At 37.8% G+C, this 26,528-nt stretch overlaps 1 protein-coding gene across 1 annotated transcript; it reads right to left on the reverse strand.

Moving 5' to 3' along the window:
- Positions 1-11,176: 11,176 nt before the first annotated feature.
- Positions 11,177-26,060, reverse strand: LOC125037092 (mitochondrial import receptor subunit TOM22 homolog). Its single transcript, XM_047630092.1, has 4 exons — positions 25,755-26,060; positions 20,087-20,198; positions 13,860-13,987; positions 11,177-12,007 (listed from the first exon to the last, which is right to left on the reverse strand). Exons 1-4 carry the CDS (start codon positions 25,950-25,952, stop codon positions 11,927-11,929), a joined length of 519 nt encoding a protein of 172 aa, XP_047486048.1. The 5' UTR covers positions 25,953-26,060; the 3' UTR covers positions 11,177-11,926.
- Between the last annotated feature and the right edge of the window lie 468 nt (positions 26,061-26,528).

Raw genomic sequence — 26,528 nt, forward strand, 5'->3', positions numbered from 1 at the left:
TTTCTCTCTTTCTCTCTTTCTCTTTCTCTCTCTCTCTCTCTCTCTCTCTCTCTCTCTCTCTCTCTCTCTCTCTCTCTCTCTCTCTCTCTCTCTCTCTCTCTCTCTCCCTCTCTCTTTCTCTCTCTCTCTCTCTCTCTCTCTCTCTCTCTCTCTCTCTCTCTCTCTCTCTCCCTCGTTCTCTCGTTCTCTCTCTCTTTCTCTCTTTCTCTCTCTCGCTCGCTCTCATTCTCTCTCTCTCTCTCAAAAATAATAAATAAACAAATAAATGAAATAATGATAATAAGTTAAAAAGAAAAACACGAAACAAAAAGAAACAAACTCAAAACAACACTTAAAAACTCCCACAAACGAAACGAAAAAAAATATAAATAAATTTTAAAAATTCGGGAGGAGAGTCATAAAAAAAGACTTCTGTTTTAGGATCAGTGTCGTTGTTGTTGTTGTTGTTGTTTTTGTTTGTTTGTTTTTTTGTCATAAATTCTCAAAAAAAGAATGATCATATTCACTGCTATTGTTAATGAAGATCCCGATCCGCAGATATAGGCCTACTTAAGGATCAGTACCTTTGATGTCGTTAATAATCTTATCGTAAATTCCTCAAAAAAAAAAAAAAAATGATAATAATAATAAAATGAATAAATAAACAAATAAATAAAACGGAACATATTCTTTGTTATTGTTAAACGAGATACCAAATCCCCAGGGGAAATAATGTCATCTTATGGTACATTGGATTTGACCGTATACCACAGTTATTAAATATTATCTTTCATATCAGGTATCAGTGGTTGTTATTAAGAGCAATAATTGTTGTATTTTTCATTATTTTTCCTATGTTTTTTATCGTCCGCATCGCTATAAACACACATCTGTTCATTATTATTTCGTGTTGGAGCTATGATTGACATATATATATATATATATATATATATATATATATATATATATATATATATATATATATAAATATATATATATATATTTTACGTCCGTTTGAATGTGGATAAAAATATTTAAAATGTAATTTCTCTCTTTATTTGTTTCTTTTGTTTGTAGAATGATTTATTTATATCTTCTCTCTCTTTCTCTCCCTCTGCATCTCCTTCTCCCTCTGCCTCTCCCTCTCTCTCTCTCCCACTCCCCCACCCCTTCATCTCCCTCTCCCTCCATCTCCCTTTCCCATTCCCCCACCCCCTCTATCTCCCTCTCCCTCTCCCCCATCCCCTCCATCTCCCTCTCCCACTTCCACTCCCCCTCCCACTCCCACTCCCTCTCCCCTCCCCCTCCCTCTCCCACTCCCCCACCCCTTCATCTCCCTCTCCCTCCATCTCCCTTTCCCTCTCCCCCACCCCCTCCATCTCCCTCTCCCACTCCCACTCCCCCTCCCACTCCCACTCCCTCTACCTCTCCCACTCCCCTTTCCCCTCCCCCTCCCCCCCCTCTACCTCTCCCTCTCCCTCGCCCTCTCTTACACATCTAAATCAATCAAACTATGTCTCTCTTCCCTTTAGAAAGAGATTTTTCAGTTCCAGCAACAGAACTAGTTGACAGCATATCAACAGCAACTTCCACTGTCTCTTCTCCGTTCCACATTCGTCCCCGTACATTCGTCGTTCACTTTGTCTCGTTTTATTACTATTATTATCTGTCCCACCTTTGTGTTATCCTTTGTTCTTTTTTTTTTATGCCTCCGGTTTCCCTCTGTCTTTTCTAGTTTTTGTTGTTGTTGTTTTTTCTTTTTCTTTCTCTTTCTCTTTTTTCTTCTCTTTCTCTTTCTCTCTCCTTCTCTCACCTCCTCCTTCCCTTTCTCCGTCTCTCCCTCCCTCCCTCCTTCTCTCTCTCTCTCTCTCTCTCTCTCTCTCTCTCTCTCTCTCTCTCTCTCTCTCTCTCTCTCTCTCTCTCTCTCTCTCTCTCTCTCTCTCTCTCTCTCTCTCTCTCTCTCTCTCTCTCGCTCTCTCTCTCTCTCCCTCTCTCTCTCTCCCTGTCCATCTCCCTCACCTTTTCCCACTCCTCCCCTCCCTCTCTCCGTCCACCTCCCCACCTCTCCCTCTTCCTCCCTTTTCCTCCTTCCATATCCCTCCCTCTCCCTCTCCCTCTCCCTCTCCCTCTCCTCCCTGCCATCTCTCCTCATCCTTATCTCTTGGTTGTCTTGAGGTTGAAGACTGCCAACACAAACTTCCGTAGATCGCTTTTTGGGAGGTCTCTTCCGATGTGTTTGTGTGTTTGTGCGTGTTTGATTGTGTGTTTGTGTTTGTTTCTTTGTGTCTTTGTGTTCGTTTGTTTGTGTGTTTGTGTATGTTTGATTGTGTGTTTGTGTATGTTTGTGTGTCTGTGTCTTTGTGCTTTGTCTGTTTATCTGTCTCTTCTGGTTTGTGTTTGTGTGTTTGTGACTTGTGCGTGGCTGTTTGTATCTGTGCGTGTTTCTGTCTGTGTATGTTTGTGTCTTTACATTTGTTGGTTTGTCTCTTTGTGTAAGTTGGTTTGTGTGTTTGTGTTTTTTATTTGTTTTTTTTTAGTGACTGTGTTTGCGCTTGTGTATGTTTGTGTGTTTGTGTCTTTGTGTGTGTGTGTGTGCTTGTGAGTCTGCGTATATGTTTGTGTTTTTGTGTATGTATATTTGTGTCTCCGTGTTTCTTTGTGCATTTTTTATTTGTTTTTGTGTCTCCTCTGATCTGCATGTTTGTACCTCTGTGTATGTGCTTGTGTGTTTGTACCTCTGTGTGTATATGTGTTTGTATGTGTGTCAGTGTCTGTCTGCATTTATGTCTGTGTTTGTGTCTGTGTTTGTAGGCCCATATGTTAGTGGCTCCATCAGTGAGTGGTGTGTGTGTGTGAAGACTGTGTATCCTTCTTATATACCCTTTCTGTATATATCTATAAATTATGCATATATCAGTGTGCATATCCAGCCCATGCACGCATCACTGCCTCTGTCCTCCACTGTGCATGGTTATACATGTGCACAACCGGTAGCGTGTGTGATAGATCTCAACGAGAACCCGTGTGTGTGTGTCTATACATACCCAACGGCAGTCAACTCTTGCGTGTGGATGTTGTCATAAAAATGCACACGCTGATACTGGAAACCGGTCTGTTCCCTGGTGTGTGTGTCGTCTCAAATTGCATATTCACCGAGATGTGAATGATGAACGCATAGGACGTTCGCACCTCACTCACTCGCCGGGGAAAAAAACAGGAGGGAGAGAGAGAGAGAGAATATTTATTCCGGTTCTTGGGAAGTACCTAATGATGGGGGAAAAAATGGGATGTTGCAATGGATTTGCATTACTTTCGATAATTGGGTGTGTTTAAGTGACTGAAATCGGGGTGCCATGTGTGTTGCTAATCGGGAAATTTAATGAGGCTGATAAAGTACAAGAAATGTTAATAGTTACCCTTGTTTTCGTTAACGTTTTCTGTAGATTATGTGTAATTCTTGACTTAATCTTCAAAAGTTTCCGTTGGTTGTTTCATCTTTTTATATAGACCTATATATATTTTCATTATATTAGAAAATTTAACTTTCCCGGTATCATTACTTTTATCAAACGACATCAGTGGATAGTCAATGTTGTTGTTATTATTAGCTGTTTACAGATAATATCACTAATAGTATTAGTAATTGCAGTCTGTAATAGTAATCGCTATTGTTATTGTTAATATTATTATCATTGCTGTTATTATCACTATAAGTAGTAGTAGTCATTTTATTTATTATTATTGGTGTTGTGGTTATTGTATTATAATTATTATTGTTGTTGTTGTTTTTGTTGTTGTTGCCTTGCTCCATATTAATATTATGTGTATACAGTTATGATTGCTATTGTTGTTATCATTACCATTTCTTGCTTATAAGTAGTTGTAGCTTTGCTGTTATTGTTACTATTGTTTTTTTTTCTGTATCTTGGTAGTTCTAGTTTTTTTTTCATCACCTCCACCATCACCGTTTTATTATCACTTTTATTGCCATTTTTTGTTACTAATTTTGCCATCACTTTTATTAGGATTTATTATTATTATGTTCATGATAATACAATTGTAAATGCGTGGATCTATTCTTGTATGCATGTGTCTCTAAAAGTCGCTTTAATTTTATTTTACAGCCACCCACGCGTATGCTTTTAAAACACGAACCCTCACATTTTCTATGCTCTTTGTCAGGTTTTTCCTCAGCTATGGCAACATAAGGAGTTCAGTGCGATTTGAAATACGAGGGTAGGAAAGGGTCGAACTTAACCGCCTTGTTAGTAAAGTTTACCTTGAACTTAACCGAAATACTGTGCGTTTCGGTTGGTATCTTAGCCAGACCTCCTCCTCCTTCGTCTGGAAAAGTGGTCTATATGCCAAGTGGTGAGCTGGTCTTTGCTGCATGTAGGTGTGTTGGTGGCCAGTGCATGGCATGTGTGGTGGGACTAACTACATAAGTTTGTCATAGATTACTACGTGTGTGATGAGAATGTCACCTTCTTTGTCTTGTGGTTCTGTTAGGTCTTTTGTTCACCTAGTTTGTATTTGTTTATGACATTTCTCGTACGAATGTGTGCTGTGTGGTGCAGCGGTAGCGTTCTCGTCTAGCAATCCTGCTGACCTGCGTTCAAATCCCTCGCCGCCAGTGGATGGTAACCCCGGCCATTCCTTGCACACTGGGGATAGTTTAGAAGCAAAATGAAACAGACAGTATGTCACACCAAGAATATCCATTGTAACAAATGGAATGAAACTAAACTGAACTATCAATAACCTGTTTTACCAACACCTGCCTTGCCAACGACCTATCTTGCCAAGTTCCTGCCTTCCGTATCAATGACCAACCTATGTTGACTTTTGCTTCAGCTGGACGCAACTCTGCTCCGATGACATTGTGTCATTACATCCAGCCGCGAGTAATTCATTATTTGTCCGTGAGCTGTCTTACAAACACCCAGTCTTACTAATGACCTGTCTTACCAGTGACCTGCCTAGCTAATCGGCTTTCTACCTTTACCTGATGCACCTCTTCTCCCGATGACCTATGACCTTTGCTACTGACCTGTGTCATTACCTCCAGCAGCTAAGATAGTCAGACACTGACGTATTCACATTTATAAGAAAGGCAGAGCGATATTCTCATAAAATTAAAGACAAATCAATATAAAGATGGTGATAAGCAGCGCAAAAGGACAAAGGCCGAGAGTCAGTTCCATGAGGAGCCGGAGAGAAACTGAAGGTGAAAAAAATAATGCCAAAGGGTCGTCCGGAGAGATTGTCACGCTCACGGGTTTTGAACATCGATTATTACCTGCAAGTATAGAGGCGCGTGGCTTGTGAGAGACAATTATTTAAGGTAATTAGGACCTTAGAAAGTACCATACACACGTGTGCGTGTGCGTGTGTGTGTGTGTGTGTGTGTGTGTGTGTGTGTGTGTGTGTGTGTGTGTGTGTTTTTCATTCATGATATATGTAAATATATGTATATACATATACATATGTATGTGTGTTTATGTGTATATATATGAGTGTGTGTGTTTATGTGTATGTGTGTGTGTGTGTGTGTGTGTGGCTAAACCGTCTATCGGCGGTATAAGTCTCTTAAAGCTCAAGGTGATGTCTCTTGGCCTCACAGTATTTCTACAGCCGTATTTGTTAGCCGTGCTGGTTTCAGAGTAGCCAAACTGTATATATAGCCGAGATTAATCAGTTAAGGCTTATCGTAAGCAGAAGACACAACTTATGAGGCCATTGTATAGCATCGATGTTAAAGTATTAATTCCGTTCTAAATTATGGCCCGGCATTACTTTATGCAATTTTCTGTGTGTTTATTTACAATGGACCGAGGACTTAAACGTATTTTTGACACCATAACTATGCAAATGAACAAACATTTGTCAGTTAACCATAAAGACAATCTATTTTAGAAAGTACACATATCAATAGTATTTATTGTATGAGAAATAAATAAAAGCAAGCCAGAAATTCGTGATAACCAGGAGACTACGATATTACTACATATGCATATATCTGCCGTTTGTTCAGTATGACTAAACATCCGCCAGACATATTCTGCATCTGCCTTGAACTACAAGTTGCTCTAATAAACGCGTTCTGCAGAAATCACCTCCCTTTGACCTGCAGTTTCAACGTAACCCTGGTACGTGGAGCTCATAGGGTACAATCCTTGAACCCCAGGGTGCTGTAACCGTCCTGCCCAGGACAAAATATTTCTTTATATTCGTGCCATCACCGATGCAGTGTTAGACGAAATACTTGGTGCCATGTTCACATCATGCAGTTGACTGAGTCCTTATATTGGGGTGGCTGACCGATGATCCTTCCCCTAGGGGAGTAGTTGTATAGGTAATCATTGTTGATGGTTCTCAACTCACCATCATATCCACGATAGACTCACCCACAACCGTATCTAGAGTTGACTTACCCAATATATGCAAAACCGCGTGCGCAATATATGCAAATCGCCCACATGCGAGTGTGTGTGTGTGTGTGTGTGCGTGCATGAATGCACACACACATTCGCATGCGAGCGCTTTGTGTGATTTGGCTAATATATATATATATATATATGATGAGTGTGTGTGCGCGCGCATATATATACACATACATATGTGTATATATACATATGTATACATACATACACATAGATATACATATGTATATATACATACGTATATATACACATACATATATATACATATATGTATATATACATATTCAAGTATATGTGTATATACATATATGTATGTCTATTTATATATAAATATATATATAAATTTGTGTGTGTATATATATATTTGAGTGGGTGTGTTGGTGTATGTATGTGTATACATATACATTTACACATGTATGTGTATACATGTAGACATACATATACACGCATGTACATGTGTATGCATATATGTATGTATGTGTATATGTATATATGTATATGCCTATGCATATACATGTGTATGTTTTGTATGTATTTGTAAGTTTGCATATATACATACATACATACATATAAACATATATATATATATTGAAAGAAACGTGATTTCACTTATACTTTTTCCGATGACTAAGCAATTCCCGGCAGCCTCTCCGTATGACTTGGAATATTACCGGCACTCCAAGGTCAGGCGAAGGACTCCTTAAAACTGTGGGTAGGGGTAAATTACGTGCCAATGATAAATCCTACGACGTTGCGCCTTTCCCCTTCCTCGCCGGTTATCAGGAATCGGCGGGAAACGGCCATGTCATGAAAAATGGAGTGATTAAGACATTCCTTTAGTACAAGCCGTGTGATAGTTTGCTTTTATGGCAATAGATAACGATCGCCATGAAGATTTTGGATTTGACGGAAGAGGAAGGCTAGGGAGATAAACGATGTCGTAGGAGTGTGATCAGAACTGAGGAAATTTAGGTCTGCTTACTTTAGATTTTTTTTTTAATCTTTTGTCCAGGGCAATTCTCTATTTAACAGATGTATTTGTGTAAAATCTATGAACAATGCGAGGTTCGAAAATCACCAATAGACAGTGGAATTACAAAAAGAATGCGACCTTGCAGCCCGCGTCGCCGTGACACTATTTGGGTTTAATGATGTTTAATTACCTGTAACCATTTCTTGACACTTGAACTTTTGCCACTTGTAATATCTTACTGCACGAGATTGCTTCTTAAACGTCTAGGCGTGTAAAAGTCCTTTAATTGCCTCGTTAGCTGTTTGATCTTTAAATCGCGCAGTTTCAAACACGGTGTTTATTCTAACCTCGTCGTTTTAGCTTCGATCAGGCAAACGCGGCCACCTGGTTTTATATCATGCATACGTCATTACACACAAAACACGTACGTACGGTATATTTCTGTACGTTATTTTCTACGTTATCCATTTACTTTGTAAAATCCATTTCCCTGGTATTGCTTTATCACCACCATGTCCAGTGTTGCAACTGCTGAAAATATGGGAAAGTGTGGGGCCATGAAGTCATGTGTGGTCAGGTCACGCCCAGCTGCTTGCTCGTGCGCCCAGCCCTCGCCTCCACGCACGCCCTCGCCATGACTCGCCACGCTCCCCACGCCCTCACCATGCACATACAGCCTCACCATACCACCACTTCCTATTTCTCTTCTATTCAGATATACTAATTTTTCCACATCAGTATGCCCTTACAGTCCTCATCATACCACATCATAATTCTCTTTCATTCACGTATACTCATTTTTACACATCAGTATGCACATCTAGCTCTCACCATATCACCACATGGTATTTTTCTTTCATCAATATTCCCATACAGTTACCACTGTGTGTATACATCATCATTGCACCTACCTCGCCATACCTCGTGTCATCAACATCAAACCTCATCATAATGATATTCCATAGCTGTTCCATTCATATACACTCTTATATCCAGTTATCCATAATCGCATACCACCGAGTCTGATTTATGTGCAGTTCAAATATACCCATCTTGAATACGGCATCACTATACACACATCTCTCGAAATCACGTCAGTAAATTTGTATTCACTCAAATAGGCTCAGTTGTCTACACTAGGAACACGCATATACAAATCTTCAACATCCCTACATATCTCTCACTCCGATATACACTACACTACCAAAGACACAGTATTAAAAGTGTACTTACCTCACCATAGCGCGACGTCACCATAACATCGATGTTCCATTCACCTACGCCAATACTGTATCACTATACCGTCACAATTCTCGATCTGTTCTAAATACACGTATTCAACCTCATAACGATATCACGATATCACATCTATTCATTACGCAAATACATTACATTTGACTTTTTCATCTCAACATGACTGCAAAACTATGACACATCCACCCGTGGTCAGAATATTAACGTCACACCAATCCACATGCAGTATAATCCACCACATGAATCACATTCTTATCAAAATACATACAATAGTCTGCTATATATTTCACATTCACTGCAAATCCGTATACTGTAATCCAGCACATAATCTACATCCATACCAAAACTACATACATAAGTCAGCTACATATCTTGTACTTGTCTAAAATCTACGTACTATAATCCACCACATAACTCTTTCATACCAGTCCTACATACTTAAACCACCTCATACCTTACTCATACCAATTCTGCATCCCTAAGGTGACCAAATGTCTCACATTCATACCAAGTATATATACAATATTCTACCACATACCTGAAACTCCACATACTTCACAGTTCGATATATATTTCACACTCACCCCAAATCCGCCACATAACTCACACTAGCACAATATATATATATATATATATATATATATATATATATATATATATATATATATATATACACATACTAAACCAAACATACTTTTTTCGCCACATTTCTCATACACCAATCCCTACTTCCCTATACGATCCTGTACCATATGTTATGTATGTTCCCACTGCAACATCATGTCGATTATAACAAGATTTTGGAACATTATTACCAACACAATAGCTTTCCAACGACCTTTTTCCAAACCGTGATTAAAATGACACGGGACACAATAACGAGAAAAAAAAGAATAAATTGGCACTGTAAAGAATATAATAATATAAAAAACGTGATAATGATGCTTTTGTTAATGGTGATCAAGGTGTTTATCACATCAGTAGTAGTTGTGGTGTTATCCACCATCATCATCATCGTTGCCATCACTGTTATCACTGTCATCGTCATCACTCATCACCATCACTGTCATATTCATCACTGGCATCATCATCGAAATCATTGCCATCATCATTACCTTTATTGTAGTCATCATTATCATTAGTCATAATCAGCTGCATCATTACTGTCAACATGACTATTGTCATTATCATTAGGAATAATAACTATGATCATGATGATCATGCCCATTGTCACATTCACATTCACATTAATGTTGATAGTAATAATGAGGAACAAAAACATTAGACAAATGGTAATGGTGATGATGATGATGAAGGTGGAGGTGATAATTACTGTGGTAGTAACAGCTATGTTCAAATATCTCTATTTAAGATACTATGAATTCTTAATTTATGTATGCTGTCAATGTTATAAAGTCATTTGATAAACACTCTTAAACAATATTTCCTAGTGTAAGTAAAGCTAACATTTTTCGAACAGATCCAAATTTAAAATCTTCCTTGGATCAACTTTGCATTAATTAAGAATGCAAAAGTTGGTGTGTTGCTCTTTGCTTGTGTTTGATCTAGATAATTAATTCTACACTTTTTTCTATACTTTTGTCACTATTTGTAAATTTTCTCTCTATTTCCATGTTTATCAGATATCCATTTATATCAAAAGAAATACTTTTCTCATATAAATTGACTGAATCTTCAGTTATATCATAATTTAATTTTCAACAATTTCAGCTTTTAAATCCAGTTATTACACCAAGAATTACCTAAAATTACATTATTGTGGCTGATTATTGCTCCTACTTCTCAAGCAGTTCCAGTAAAATTTCTCACTACCAGATATTTTATACATAATTTACATTTCCTGTAACAATTTGACTGTACCTGCCTTTTCCCAAGATCATGCTGCACCTGTCAAATTTTACCAGCCAGCCATCTATCATTTCATCATCACTTTCTCCGCCATCAATAATCAGACAAAAAAATAATGCTAGTGTTATCTCCTAACCATCAATTTTCTTCTTACCTACATTAGTTTGCAGGTAACAGAAAGAAAAGACAGGTCATGCTGGACATATTCAACAGAAAAGAACTTCGTTCGGAGGCTCAAGAAAGGTGGTGTCTCGAGTAACTAGAATGATCAGTCATGCTTCGGCAGCATTTTGAATTGATAAAAATACAAATCATGATGTCAGTGTTCCATTACCATATAATGATATTCTATACTCCACTCTTGTAAGCAAGGTTAATAATATTTCATAAAGTAATTGGGTAACCTGTTTTTAATGTCTCTCTTATATGTTTAAATATACCATGTCCCTTATTTCATATAAAAACTGCAGTGTCATCTAAAACAGTAAGTTTTCAGAAAAGGAAAATTCCTGTAAAGTCTTTCATTATATTAAATTTTGTAATTAATATATTTATACTGTTAAGTCTTTGTTTATAGTACCTTGTAATATTTCTGCACTGCACTGTCAAAAAAATATAGAAGAACAGTAAGTATAACTTGGTTAAAAATAAAGCAAAGTCCCTTTTCAAATTTATTGGCTTGAAGCAGTTTACAATAGCATCTCTTCTGATTAATTCTTTATACAAAAAATCTGTTAACATACATCACATGTCCAAGTCTACATACTTTTTCAAAAGAACACAAGTAAATACACCTCTACCAATCAACTACCAGTCTATCAATCAATCTTTCTAGTACATTCAGGTATCAATCCTGGACATCTTTAAGATTTAACAGTATAAATACTGTAACATAACACCTAAAAATAGGTTATGTTTATTCACATATGTACAAATGAAGTAACTGCACATACATAAATTTACTATACATACATGCCATTCCAGTAAATAAATTCATAATTAATATGAAGTTTTAGTAAACATTACTTTTTGGGAGTGATTTTCCTCTGTAAAGGAAAATATAACACTATACAATGTAACAGACACTATTTTGCAATGATACACTCTCAAACAAATAATCCAGGAGAATGTGGAAAAATAAGCTACCTATAACTGTTGGTCCAATGTATTGTACAGTTTCAGTTTATTTCACATCTTTCTTGCAACCACATTACTCAATACATTATCTTGGCAATTCAAACTTTTAGTGGTCACAAACAACTTTATGGATGACAGGGAATTTTCTTTCATATTAACTTGAAATGGCTTTTAGTAATATTTCCACAGTTCTAAGCATTCACACAGCCATTCAAAAAGTCTACAGAAATAATAACAACTGATGAGCACAAGAGAGGAGGAGCCAGTCGTATTAGCGGGTAGGAGGGGGTGGCATTAGTCCTGGAGCTGCAGGAGGTCCACCCGACATTGCTGAGCCTGGACCAAGAACGAGCTGAAAAGATACAAGGAATTTAGCTACTCTCCATACTAAACATCATTACTGCTTGTAAACCTTATACAGAAATTAATCTTTAAACTGAGAATACTTGGTTACTAATAAAATGTTTCAAAGAAAATAAAACTCATAATGAGAAAAACATGTTTAAGAACATAAAATACCCTTTGATGCTATAAATTAAAAAAGAGCTTTTCCATTCTGATTTTCTAGTTGCAGTGCTATGCAAAAAAGAGGAGGAGGGGTACATGATCTGGCTAGTACCTGCACCCAACACCAGGGCCAAATCAGATCAAAATGGTAAAACCCACATTTTCAGAGAGAGTTAAAATACATAACTCCTCTAGGTAATATTTTTCACTAGTGTACCCACTTTGGAAGCTTTATACAGACTGCACATGCTGTGTTCAGAACAGCTTTTATCCAATTCGATCAGATGACATGTTAATTCAGATGGACAAGTTTTTGTGTTCAGAACCCTTAGTTCCTGCAATGCACAGTTGGTCAAGAAACAAATTGTTATAATTATGTGTTAAGGAAAATTAATTGACAAAAATAGCTATGCACATCCTCAAGTTCACTGTAATACATACTTTTTAACAGATTCTTCGATAGATTTCATGAAAAAAGCAGGCATTTTCTTTGTTTACAAACTAACCCATTTTTTCATATTCTGTTTTCTGGAAGTCCTGGTTATTGAATAGTCTGGACAAGTTGGATGGGGTTATGAACAATCTTTTTTCAACTAGTATGCTCCTCCATCCGTGTTGAACAAGCAGTTCCAAACACAGTAATAGAACAAGGGAATGTCTCTGGTGCTTGTAGCCACAGATCTAAAAGTTTCCTGATATCATGAGCTATCAACTATCCAACACCATTCTGAAGAGGAAACAGGGATCTAAGTAGTGTTTCCACTCTACAGAAACTGTTACGGCTGGATCAAGCATCACTTCACGGTTGAGGATCTTCTTTGTCCTTGGTGACATGCTCCGAGGTGCATCAGAACCCCTCTATCCCTTCAACATGTTACTGAGGGGTAATGTCACCACTATATTTTGAACTGATAGATAATTAATCTAGATGGACTAATGGGTTTTAAAGCAGGGGACTTAAAAAAAAAATATATATATATATATCCTCAGTGGCATTTGAGGCTCTTAAAGTGGACAAAGGAGTCAAAAATGCAAGTTGGAGGATATACATAATTTAAAACTATCAGTGAAGGCACAAATTTTGCATTGGAATACTGAATTTGTGGCTGACAGCAAGAGGGAACTAGGTTTACACATCCTTGTAGTCCAGCTCCTTGTTGCCCAGCAGCATTATTAGAATGAATACTGTGTAACTTTTGAAAGCATTGTCAAGCCGAGCTCAAACCTGACGCCAAGAGGTATCAGAAATCCCTGAGCATCATGAACTCCAGACACTGGGTGCGAGAGTCTGCCATGAGTAGCTCCACACTCCACACGCTCTGGCATACAGCCACACCCCGCAGACCAAGCGGTACATTATGACGTACATAGACCCATCCATAAAGGGTTAACAGGTCACTTTCACTTTCTATGGGCAGTGGGCACTTACAGTGTGGCCCCAGATCAAAAGAATCATATCATATGGTACATAAATAAATATCACTAATGTATTCTCCTGTCTAAGATTTTTACTGTACAAAATAAATTATTTATTCTGGTCATTTGATGGCAACCAATCCTCAAGCACTGTTCCAGTAAATTACCTAATTTCTTGAACATAAGTTTGTGAGAACAGGCCTACCATTCATTAGCAAGATTACTCCTTTAAAAAAAAAATACATATATACTTATATATGAGTTATATAACAGTGACTTACCCTGTTTCTATCCTGCTTCATCATCTCTTCTACATTAAGTCTTTCTATTTCAAACATTACAGGAGCAAACAGGAGGATTGACGTGCTTACTGCTATCCACACAACCTGTCGGCTAAGGTCATAAGCTCCTGTGAAGAAAAAGAAATATAGGCATAAATATATTTATATCAGTACAGATGTCTTTCATTCTTTCACAGCCACAGTTAGAAAAGACATAAAACTAGAATTCCACTAAGTAGTAATTACTCTCTTCTGCAGGTTTTTTAAACCACCAAAGATTTTCACATTTTTTATTTTAGTTTATCAATTTTGTTTGTATCTGTGATGCTCCACAGTCAATGAGGAATCAATTACAAGGCCTACCTGATCTCCCATTTACTTCTTTTCTTGATTTTTTTCTTTCTTTTCGATACAATTAGTATTGTTCATAACATGATAATCATATTGCCACTATAACAATAATTCTGTATCAGTAATAACATCCAGAAAAAAAAAAGGTCTTTCCAAAAATTCAAGGAATGGAGTAATCAAGAGTTACAACTACTTGGCGACAGCACTTGTGGGGCCATCTATGTATAAACAAAATTTACAAAACAACTCTGTCCTATAACAATTGGACAGAACATGTACCTACATTAATCCAAGGGATCTGGGTGACGTAACTGATGTCATGAAAAAAATTCATGCAGTCATGGAAAATTTTAGCTGATGTGTACTAGTTGCCAGCATTTTGATATTTCTTCAGAGTTTCACTTCTACTTTTATAATGCTTTGAAGTTTTAATTTTCACTTAATATACTTTCCCTTTTTTCCTTCTTACCTAATTTTTTTTTCTTGTTAAAATGCTTGCACGGATATTTCAAACCATTTCAAAATATTTATTTAATTTACTGAATGTGTACATGCAAATTAGTTATTTTCTTCCATTTCTAGCACTAGTTGATGGAAAAGATTAAGAAATTCTATTCTATCTTTGTTTCAGCAAAACATGTACATCAGCATTTGATCAGATTTTACCTAACTGCAATAGCATTTACTGTGAAGTATTTCAAGGGATTACTACTAACCTCACAATTTCCTTATTATATTATCTAGTAATAAGAACCATTCTCTGATTCGGCATCCTTGGGTGCATAGGCATTCTGTCATCAATATGTCAGATAAGTCTCGGCTCCTTTACCTGATACCTATTTCCTATCTTATATATTCAGCTTTTAGACTTGGGAGCATATGACCATCTACAAGATGATCATTATTGGTTATTTCATTTTGAAATATGAAATATTTCGGTTACAGTGTTCTAGTTTTACACTAAGATTTTTTTTCTCACATTCAATCAAATGAAGTGCAATTGGTCTATCATACACTCTCACGAACTTATACACAATTCCATATGATTGAATATACCATCTGTGATTGATGGTGGAGAGCGTACCTTCTCATGCTATTCTCAAGCTTCATCTGCAGTTATATGTGTCTATGCTTCCTGTGCCACACTGCTACTAGGTGTTTGCTTCTGTCTGATACCTTGATTTTATTTCAATATAAATCCCTTGTTTACCAAGCAACACACAACCTCCCCTGGGTCACTGACCACAACCTCTTATGCACCTAAATATCAACAGCTGGGGAGGAAGTTCATGCAAGATTCGCCATAACAACATTCTGAAGGTGTGTCATTAAAATGGCATTTACACCTGGCAATTATATCCTTATGCAGGTCTGGCAAAGATCACCTCTGTAGGTAACAGAAAGATTGGTAAAATGACTACTAAAGCTGGAGAAGCAAGTAACAAGGATCTGAGTTGGATGCATCACAATGACAAGGTTTGTCAGCTAGTTTCCCATGAAGGCAAACTGAGATGCTTTTGAGATGAGTGGGTGATAAATGTTGAGCTTATGGATCAATGTGGCAAGGTAAATCAAACCATAAGTGTACATTAAGATTGCAGTCCAAACAAGTGACACTCACAAAGCGCAACAACCCAATCGGAATTAACATACTTCCTCTCTTTTATACATATACATTATATGGATAAAAAAACCAAATCTAAACAACATCCACTTTCAAAGACACTAGCTATTTTCAAGGAGTTTACTCCCTTTTTTTTTGTCAGCACATCTGCTAAGGGTGCTTTAGAAGTTACCCAAAAAACTAACTTTCCACTTTAAACCATATCTTTGAAAATAGCTATGTCAATTCTTGATCTCTTTCACTATGCATTTTCTTATTTAGTCCTCTCACAGCACTTACATTTATGAATATTAATGATTTACATGACTCTTTTTGATGCAGAGTGACGCCATGTTCATTCCGTACAATATCTAGTCCAATCTATCCGGAAGTAGAATTACTTTGGTCCCTAACCTGAAAATTACTTCTGATTTGGGCAATGACCAGATTTCCAAGTCTGTCTGTTCCTTCCCACACAAAATCTTCTACATGCATTAAAATCATGCCACATAATTCTCCTCCATGATACCAACAGAGTGCATTAGGGTCAGTTTTCACCTTAGCTGTTCCTTTCCATTTCTTTTTCTCTTCTCTCTTAAGAGATTTGATTGCAACTTTTAATCCGTTACTACCAGGCCATGCCTATTGCTTTCATAACAAACTGCTTGATCTGCTAGGTACTAGACCATATTGAGTGGGAAGTTCTGCTACACATAGCAGACTCCCACTCCAAACAGCAGGACAACTGCCAGAAATTACCAGAGTCGGTGATGCCGAGAAATTTCTAATACCATTATTTAAGGGTTAAAGACTCGGTAGTTCTTAATTTGTGTCTTAAACCACATCAGGTTTCAGTAGCAATAAAGGCTTTTTTTGCTGAATGTCTAGCATTGATGTGTTTAGCAACCATTTTACTAGATGTTGTACCTTCCCATGCTGCAAGTCATCACTCATGGTACATGGCAGTTTCAGATTCTGTCCATAAACAAGCTGATATGGCTAAAAACCCTCTGTTATATAAAGATAATTATCAGCACTGACTGCATATGCTAAAGCCACTTTTAAGACAGTTTTGGTTGCTCTGCCCTTACTTTTGCCAACATTTCATCTGTAATTGCATGATTACATTCACAAAGGCCATTACTGAAGGGAGAATATGCTGTTGTATACATCACTTGAATGTTCATATTCTCACACATTCCAGGAACATGTTGGCAAACTCAATACCATAGTCACACAAAAGTTTCAAAGGGGGCCACTAAACCAATTCCTAGCCACATTTCCATGATTTTCTGAACTCTCCTCGGGTTTTTAACTTTTTGTCACACAAGATTTTGAAAACCTTGTTGACATGTCTACCATATGTAGGAAATAAATCTCTTCTTTCTTATATTCTTTTAGGTCTATTGTTACCTTGCATTTCTCACAGCCATCTGACATCTTCAGCATAAATGAGTACATTTCATCGTCAATGCGATAACTGAATTAATTTCTTGAATGTGGGACGATCTTCTTTTTCTTTTCTTCATCACTAAGTCCTAATGGTAACATTATTTCTTCGGTTTTCTTTAAAGTTTCTTTTTCATCTCTTATTGGAGGAAAGTGTCCTGAAGAAGTGCACCTCAATTTCATCTCTTTTCCATGTATTACTGCAATATAATTTTCCAAATCCAGTCTTGCTGAACAGCAGGGTATAGAACAACTCACCACATCAGCAGTTATATTTGCTCTGACACCTATAATGTTCACTGGAAATGTTATTTTCTTAACTGACTTAAAACACTTTACTGTCGCCAAATTTAAATGTAGTTTCACATTCCTTCTCTTCTATTCTCATTTTCTCCTCTTCTGATAAATTTTATAGGTATGAAATCAACCAATCAGTACCACATACAGCAGAACTACATGCTGTGTCCAGGATGGCATAATCTATGGATTCTGTCATTAACACCAACATCATTCCAGGACTGTCAACAGTATACAACTCTTTCTCTTGTTGTATTTAATCACTTGCACCATTTACATACACATTTCTCAGACATACTGGAGAGAGATGGTACTCTGATCCACATACATAGCACTTTCTAACATTTCCATATTTGTTTGAGTTTCTTTCTCTATTTTTATCCTCTTCATCTGCCTTTAAATCTGCCATGTCCTCTTTCCTGTGTAATGATATTCACCTCCTCTATGCCAAACACTGGCTCAGATTATACAAGCATTGCAAGAGTTTTACTCCCACTGTTCCCTGACACTGTACGCAATGATAGTATTTCCTGAATTCCAAAAAATGTCTTAAAGGCTTGCTGCATGAAATCAAAATCTTATCTCGATCACTGAAAGCCACTGCTGTCAATACTATTTGTGTGTCTTTAAATTCTATCCCACACTATCTATTCTCGCTTTGTACTTGCCCAAAACTGCACTTCTCTTTGACAAATTCCAAAATATACTTTTCAATAGTATCCTCTTTATCTTTTTGTAGCTTTCAAACCTTGTCTATGCCTCATACGCAGCTGACATCTCATCTTTTTTGTACCACTTGTCCATGCTTCAAGCAAAACATTTACTCCATCACCATTTATTAAGTCTTCAAAAATCTTGCCCCTTACCTTGCTTCCTTCCAAGAATGACAGGGCATCAGTTACAGCTTGTTTTTTTCTTTCCTATACTCATGACAAGCTGGCATGCTTTCAGTTCTTGTTTCCAGCAATCGTAACTTTTATTCCGCAGAAAACGGCCACTCTTACCCATCCACCGCAATAATTATTGTCACTCATATTCTCTGTCTTCTTTCTTCTTAATACTTTTTGATCTCCTTCCCCTTACAACAAACTATGCTCTGGTGAGCTTATGGATCAGTGTGGCAAGGTCAATTAAATCCCCATGTACGATATTTTGCTTTAATAAAGTCATCCTTGCCCATACTTTCAGACCACGGTCCCTTTCCACAATACCCACTCAACTCTTCTCAACAAGTGAAGCTTGTGAAGCATAACATCAGCATTAAACATAATTAACAGTAAACAAGTCTATAAAGCTGCTGAAGTAGTAGAGTTTCTATCTATTAGCCAAAAGCAGTATGTTATTTCTGATGTCATATGCTTCCCATTGGCTGATAATAAGATATTGCTATAAAGTATATTTTTTTCCATAACAGGACCATGCGGCCACATTACAAAGACTGTAACAAGAGTAGAAACGCCTTGAAAGCAACTATAATATGTAGGTATGCAAGAACCTACAAAATTCTCTTGGTTATTTTATGTGTTTGGACTGAGCATAAATGTATATCTAACAATGAATTTCAGTAGAGAAGGGGTTAACCCCTTGCCGACGGGTACGACGGGTAGACACGTGCTATGCCCACTGTTAGTACTTGTTTGATTGTTCTAAACATAGATGGCTATACTTGTACTAAGTCACCAATGAGCCAGTTACGAGTGCTGCCCGTCTCGCCCGTCTCGCCCATTCACCCTTTTCTTTGATTTAGAAAATATTTTACGTTATCTTATTTGGCTGTTACTAATATTAAAAAACATTATAATAGTTATAATGTTTATAATAAAAATACACATCAATATTCATAGCAATAGTAAAAAATACGTTTTTCCCGCCAATTCAAATCAGGTACGGTCACAAGGTCTACTAATTGACTCCTTTGTGGGTAAGTATTAGTAGAGCCATCTATGGGCAGACATTTCACAAAAAATGTAGAAAATAGGCACAGCATTTTCCCCTTTTTTTTTTCACTTTCTCCGGTGGCATTGGGTTAATAATGGCCTCTGAGAATGGTTGAATCCTAGGATAAAAAGCGCAGGAAAGCCTGGCACTGCCTATCCAACAACAACTTTGCTTCCCGGTTGGTCCATTTATTTTGGTGTCATATCTATTTCATTTTGTTTCTTTTCAATAACTAACATCATTGTATTCTGTTAAAAAAAAAAAAATCTATGTACAAAGTAAACCGACACAAGAAACCAATGAACTATGAGATGCTTTTTTTACACCCTGATAACTACCTATCTTCAACCAGTGCACTTTAGCATCTCCTTTCCTCACTCCCATTCATCACTTCATTTTAATTACAGATATGCATGATAGAATAACACAAGAAAAAGATACTTGGCTTATCAATAGCAATAGTTGATCAATAAGTGAATTAAAAGGAGTAAGCATATTAGAGAAAACAAAAATTCAGTTCAACTACTATTTTCATTTCTCTCTCTATATATATATTCATCATCTTTTTTAGTGTAATGACTCAACCTACCTTTTACTAATCTGACAGAGGATGTAACTGCGTTGGCGCTGCCCGTGCGGAGACATTCTGGGAACATTTCTGTGAGCCCCCATACTCTCTCAGCAAAGCTTTCATCAAAATCCTGGAAAATAAAACATTGTTAAAATTAACTATATCTTAACCTTTTCATCATAGCATCATATCTATCTAAGATATAACCTAGATAGATGGTTCAGTTGGTAACCTGATCCTAAGAAGCAATCTAAGGTAGCAATGAACTTTCATTTGTCACATCTTAGCTGCATAGTTTATAAATAGCAGAGTTGATAGTGATTCACTATGTTCTCACAAATTTGTTTCCTGTAAATCATTCAAAAAACAGTTACAGATAATATTGAAGTAAGACCAAATATATATCTATAGCTCACTGTCATCGTTTTTGTGTACCTAGAATTTTTTTTCCAAATATCTACAACAGATCTGGTAAATCATTCACTTCACAAATGGCAAGTCCTTTAAACCTTAAAGAAGTCCCCTTTCATGTATAAACATGTGGAGCATCAACACACTAAAAAAAAGCACATAAGCCATGGTATCACTTCACTTGGTCATATCTGAACAGCTCCAAAATCATTACCTAATTCTGGAATTCTTAACTTTTTCAGTCATGGACCCCTTTCAGAATCTGATGAAAGTTATGGACCTCCTTCCCCAGAAATATTCACAAACACAATTTAGCTTGCAATGTATTTATTTATTGAGGTTTGTCTCATATGTATATGAGATACACAAAGCATTATTAACCTTAAAAGGAAAAAATCTAAAAAAAATAATAATAATAAACAATCAGTATCAATAACAAATGCCAACCTTGTGTTCACTAGACCCACTACAGAAACTACAAACAACAAAAGGCACTAAAGTCCATAATAAATGGCTGTCAGGCCAAAACAGTAGGTAAATAAACATATCAGAGCTCTTGCTGGCAAAAGATCTACATTTTGTAGTGACACTGTTCTAATATCTACCATTGGCACATCATCATTTTCCCCAGCTAACAAAAGGAGAAACAAGTTAGTCTATATCAATCAAGATGCACTGTTTTCCTACCTTTCTGTATTGCATTATCCTAACTGCAGCTCTGATCATGGTTAACCCAATGGCATCGGGTATAGAAAATTTAAAAAAACTCTACGCTCTGGCGAAGGGCGGCAACGCGCCGACTCTGAGCGCGTGAATTCGGTACATCAAGCCGAATCATTGCCTCGGGGCGTTTTGACGCGGCGCAGGTGCGGACAGCCGCACGCCTCATTTCGGGCGTATTGTTATGACGACGATTGCCATGACACATCGCCATTGGGTTAACAGCACCATTTACATCCTAAAGAGCTTTATCAAATAGAGAACTTAAGTAAATTCAAGCATGCCAAAATTAAGATTTAAACATGCCTCGAAACTACAATGATACCCATCTCCCAGGACCTTAGTGTCAAAGAATACCATCAGAAATGAAGAAAATAGCTCGCAATAAATGTTGCAAAGAGACTATGTCCACGGCTCCTTGGTGGTGGACCATGGGGTGAGGCCCACTAGCGAAATAAGGTGATTAGTTGATTGCCCCAGGTTAGGAAGGTTTTTGGGCAAAGTTTCAGTGTATCACAATCAGGATTTTAATGGAATGGATACAGTGATGAAAATTGAGACTTTTTATCTAAAGGATTTCCTCCATAAACTGAAAATAAAGAAGATACATGAGAGAGAAGAGAGAAGATCAATCAACCTTTTTCCAAGTCCCTTACCACATTCACATTGCGAGGATAAACACTACGACCACATAACTCATTACTGCAATCTGTCAAGTAGTATTGTACATCTTTAATAGGTTTTAAGAGTTATTTACATAATTCTTTACAAGAACCTTTTGCAAATGTGCAAGATTTTTTATACCACTGGGAGACTCAATTCCTTTACAAACACTAGAAATAAATATTTCGTATTCAGTGTTGCATCAATTCCAGGTAATTTATAAAACAAAATAGTAGCTGTGAAGAGGAAACAGACATTAGTAACTATCACAGTATGATATCTGTGCCCCAACTGCTGAAAAAAGTTATCAGAAACCAAGCAATTTAAACATTCGCTAGAAGCGGAGAAAACTTTCAGTATGAAAAGGTGTTTGGTTTTCAGTAACCAAATTATATGGAGAAGCAAATGTATTACCCTTAATCTATACCGAGGAAACACTGAGTTCTTATTTGACGTAGCAAAATTGTGTCCCCATCCCTTTCGATCATTTACCTTAGGGGTCCAGGGAGCTAGACAGTTAGGTTAGGTTATTAGTTGGGATGTACTGTATGAAGACCATGGGAGTCTAGGGTGTGTGCATTCCTGCAGATTTTACCATACAATTAGTTGGATGCCCAGAGTTTTCACAAGTTGGCGTGTCGACTCTTAGACTTTCAATAATGGCAGATATGTTTTCTGTGATGCTTTAATACCTTTTTTTCCTATAGACCCCTTTCGGTTAATTTTCCGAATATGACAATCGGGTCTTCCCTTACAATATTTATATCATCAGATTTGTCCTCGTGTGATGAGAACGAATCTGATGATAATCTCCGTCGGATTCTCCAGCCGACAATCTTGATGTGATTTGATAAGTCCCGATAGCAGGGGAGGGCATGAAGTAGATCAGGGAAATTACGGGGTAAAACAGGCTTAAATAAGCAAAATAGAGAACAGAAATGTGCAAAACAAGCACAAAAAACGCTTAAAATCGACAAATGAAACTCTACGGACATTGCCGCCAACTTTGAAAGTCTACGGGCCGACGCGCCAATTTTCGAAAAAACTCTACGGGAACCAAAGCAGAAAATCTACGGGATTTCACATGATCCAGATCCCCTGTGGTAATCGTACAATGCGTCCTAACCAATAAACCAACCTAACCTAACCCTGTGGGATTTATACACTACGATCTATATATTCCCTAGCCAGGGGGCTCTGCCCCCTGGACCCCCGTAGTATTAAATGCGCCTAGTCAGGGGGCTTTGCCCCCTGGACCCCCGTGGTGATATGTACGCCTAGCCAGGGGGCTACGCCCCCTGGACCCCCTTAGTAGTATATATGCCTAGCCCCAGGGTTAAACCACAAACCTTCATAAAGCGAGAGATCGAACTTTTCTGCGCTTCCGTCTGTCAGAATTGCTTGGTTTCTAATCACTTTTTTCGGCATTTGGGGCAGTTGTTGGGCTCCAATATGAGGCTTTGATTGAGAATAATGTCCATTCGTCCTGTATATCCACCAAAAGACTTTAAAAATGACACGGAGTCGACGCAGCACTTAAAACGAAACATTTCTCACCGGTGTTTTTCACTGAATGGCCGCCGGGACGACCTGTCAAATCTCCCGGTGAACACACGCATGCGCACAAGGTTATTGTTCAGAATAGCGTAAATAACTCCTAAAAGACGTAAAAGAAGTCCCCTTTCACGGCCAGAAAATAGCAAATATGAGCGTGCATACAGAGAGGCAAAACATTCGGCCTGTTTTCGTTGTTCTGTCGACAGTGATCACAGTTCTTGCACTTATTTATACAAACGGAGAATGGCATCTGCTTACTATGAACAACTTTCCGTTGAAGACAAAAAAACGGTATGACGAAAAGCTGACTCTTGCAAATGGCGCAAAGCTAGAAGATCCTTTCACGCTAGAGAGTGGCTGGACAGACGACATGACCAAGCTTCCTAATGTTGCTTGGGAAGGCATAACAAAGTATCTAGTTGAGTCACCATGTACTTTCACAAATGAATCGCTGAAGACTTATAAATCACATGATGGCTATCACTTTTTTTGAGAACGACATGTTCATGACTGTTTTCACCATCCAAGTTCAGCATCAAAATCGTTCTGTTTCATCAAGTCACAAGTAAGTAAACTAGGCCCTACCAGTGCCATTCTTATGTATTTCTAAAACCGAAACGAAAGATTGTGGAACAGCATACGTAAACAAATTAAATGTTGAAGTTTTACAATCTAAGGGCCGAATCTTAACCCAATGGCGCCGGGTATAGCAAATTAAAAAAAACTCTACGCTCTGGCGAACGGCGGCAGCGCGCCGACTCTGAGCGCGTGATATCGGTCCCTCAAGCCGAATCATTGCCTCGGGGCGTTTTGGCGCGGCGCCGCTGCGGACAGCCGCACGCCGCACATCGTGCGTATTGTTATGACGGCGATAGCCGTGACCCGTCGCCATTGGGTTAATAAACATAGATGCAGCATTCTGCATGTCAAGCCGGTTTACCATAAGGAAACATAGCACTTGAGAATAAGGCCTTCCCATTTTAGATATTTATTTTTAGGACCTCGTGAGTTTCCGTCAAATTGTAAAGGTATCCCTAGGTATTGTACAACAGTCTTGGTACCAAAGGGATTCATAGGAAAGAAGATAGGACCCTAAATTAAAATTATTTTTCTGACAACCTTCACATGGTACAATGAGCAAATAGTTTTACATCAAAGATTAAACAGAAAAAATTAAATGCACACTTGAAAACAATTGCAGAACCAGAACCTCCTGGTACATTTGAGACCTTGGTAAATACAGCCTAAGCATAAAGGCTGAAATTCGTAACAAAAAAGTTTAAAAAGGGCAAACAAACACTACATATCAAAGCCTAAAATCTGCCACAGAATCTAAAAAAATGCTTTGTAAATCCCCGATCAGTAAAAAAGCATTCAAAGCATACCTGAAATGAAATGTTCAGAGCACACTTTCTGTCTTGAAATTTGCTCTTCCGTTCACGTTTTCCAGTCCTCTCGTTTTAAGACACGAATCCACTCCTTGTGACGTCTAATCTCTATCGGAGTTTTTCTCGACGGTATATTATAAAAGGATATATTTGGTTTTTCCCCATCACGCCTATTTTGGCAATTTACTGCACAACAGCTACTAGGCATTTCGACAAAATCACAGCGAACCGAAGTCAAACTACGCGATGCTAAGGAAGTCCATGGTGTTTTGCCTCTCAATGTGTGTGCGCATCAAGCATAAACAAAAACATTGAAAGCGATCTATATCCTTTCTATCTTGGCCTATTTTACCCCATAATTTCCCTGATACACTTCATGCCCTCCCCTGCTATCAGGACTATCATATTCTGATTACAAGTTCTGATTGCAGAGGAAATTATCATCAGATTCCTTCTCATCACACGAGAATAAAAATAATGATAAGAATGTTATCTGAGATGGGCAAATAATCATTATTCAATTTATTCATCTATTCAATATTCGCACAGTAACGTTCGTGGATTCCCAGGAGTGCCAAAATAGTGTCACAGGGGTGTGGTCACGATTACCTTCAAGACAAACTTATGGTCCCGGTGTGCCTATGGCTTCCGGACCCCGAGAGCATCCTAGCTACACAGCGAGCCAGAGACCAAGATCAAAATCATCAAAACATAAAAGATATGCATTGATCTTCGACAATAACTGAAATTATCTTAACCCGCTTTAAAATGGTTGAGAAATAAAAACAAAAAAACAAAAAAAAACATTATACGTCATGAGAACCCTGGCGAGATTCCACTACCGAAACAAGCTACACCCCTCCAAAGATAAATAAATAAACAAACAACCCGAGAGACTCCCGACCTCTCTCCCTCCTCCTCCTCCTCCTCCTCCTCGAGCAACCCACCTCGTCCTCCTCCTCGTCCTCGTCCTCGGGAAGCGTGGACACCACCTTGTCCTCAGCAGACGACACCTGAGCCGCCGCAGCCTCCACCACTTTTCCGACGGCCTTTGCAGTCTCCTCCGCCGTCGTCTGGCTCTCTGGCGTTGCCTCGCTGCTTGCCACACCGCTGTCTAGGTCTGCGAGTTCTGTTAACGTGGCCATGGCTCCCTCGGGCGGCGTGGTCTGGCGGAAACTGAAAATTTAGGAAACTTGTGCAAGTCGGGCGGCGAGTCGCTCCGGTACCAACAAGCGGCGGCGTCTAAATCGGGGTTGTGTAAAGGATAATTGTGCCATTTCATTTCCCTCTAATTCTATGTTCATAAGTAACTCAGAACCTCTATAAGCATTCACAGCTATGATTTTATGGGCTGTTTTGGTATGATATTGCACAAATAAGAGTCGTGGTGTTTATTAAATTGATCATCAATGTAACACGTACTTAGAGCAAGGTTCTGAATAAGGGATACTCAAAGAAAAGGGAAACATTTTACAGGAGAGACTCGTATGTTTTATCATCATAATTATTATTATTGTCATTAACATTATCATTATCATTTATTATTATTATCATCTTTATTATCATTATTACTATTAATATTATTATCATTATTATGAATATTGATATCATTATCATTTATATTCTTATTGTTATCAATATCATTATCATTACTGTCATTACTATCATTATTATCTTTATAATCATAATTAGCATTATAATCATTATCATTATCATAATTA

Source organism: Penaeus chinensis, chromosome 22 (assembly GCF_019202785.1).
Source record: "Penaeus chinensis breed Huanghai No. 1 chromosome 22, ASM1920278v2, whole genome shotgun sequence".
In the NCBI taxonomy this organism is placed as follows: domain Eukaryota; kingdom Metazoa; phylum Arthropoda; class Malacostraca; order Decapoda; family Penaeidae; genus Penaeus; species Penaeus chinensis.

What these genes read in the sequence shown, in the direction of transcription:
- LOC125037092 (XM_047630092.1), bottom strand. Translation starts at nt 25,952, where the DNA reads ATGGCCACGTTAACAGAACTCGCAGACCTAGACAGCGGTGTGGCAAGC. An exon ending in AGGACGAGGAGGAGGACGAG is followed by an intron (nt 20,199 to 25,754) that starts GTGGGTTGCTCG and finishes TTTATTTTCCAG; the next exon opens with GATTTTGATGAAAGCTTTGC. An exon ending in CTCTGTCAGATTAGTAAAAG is followed by an intron (nt 13,988 to 20,086) that starts GTAGGTTGAGTC and finishes TTTTCTTCACAG; the next exon opens with GAGCTTATGACCTTAGCCGA.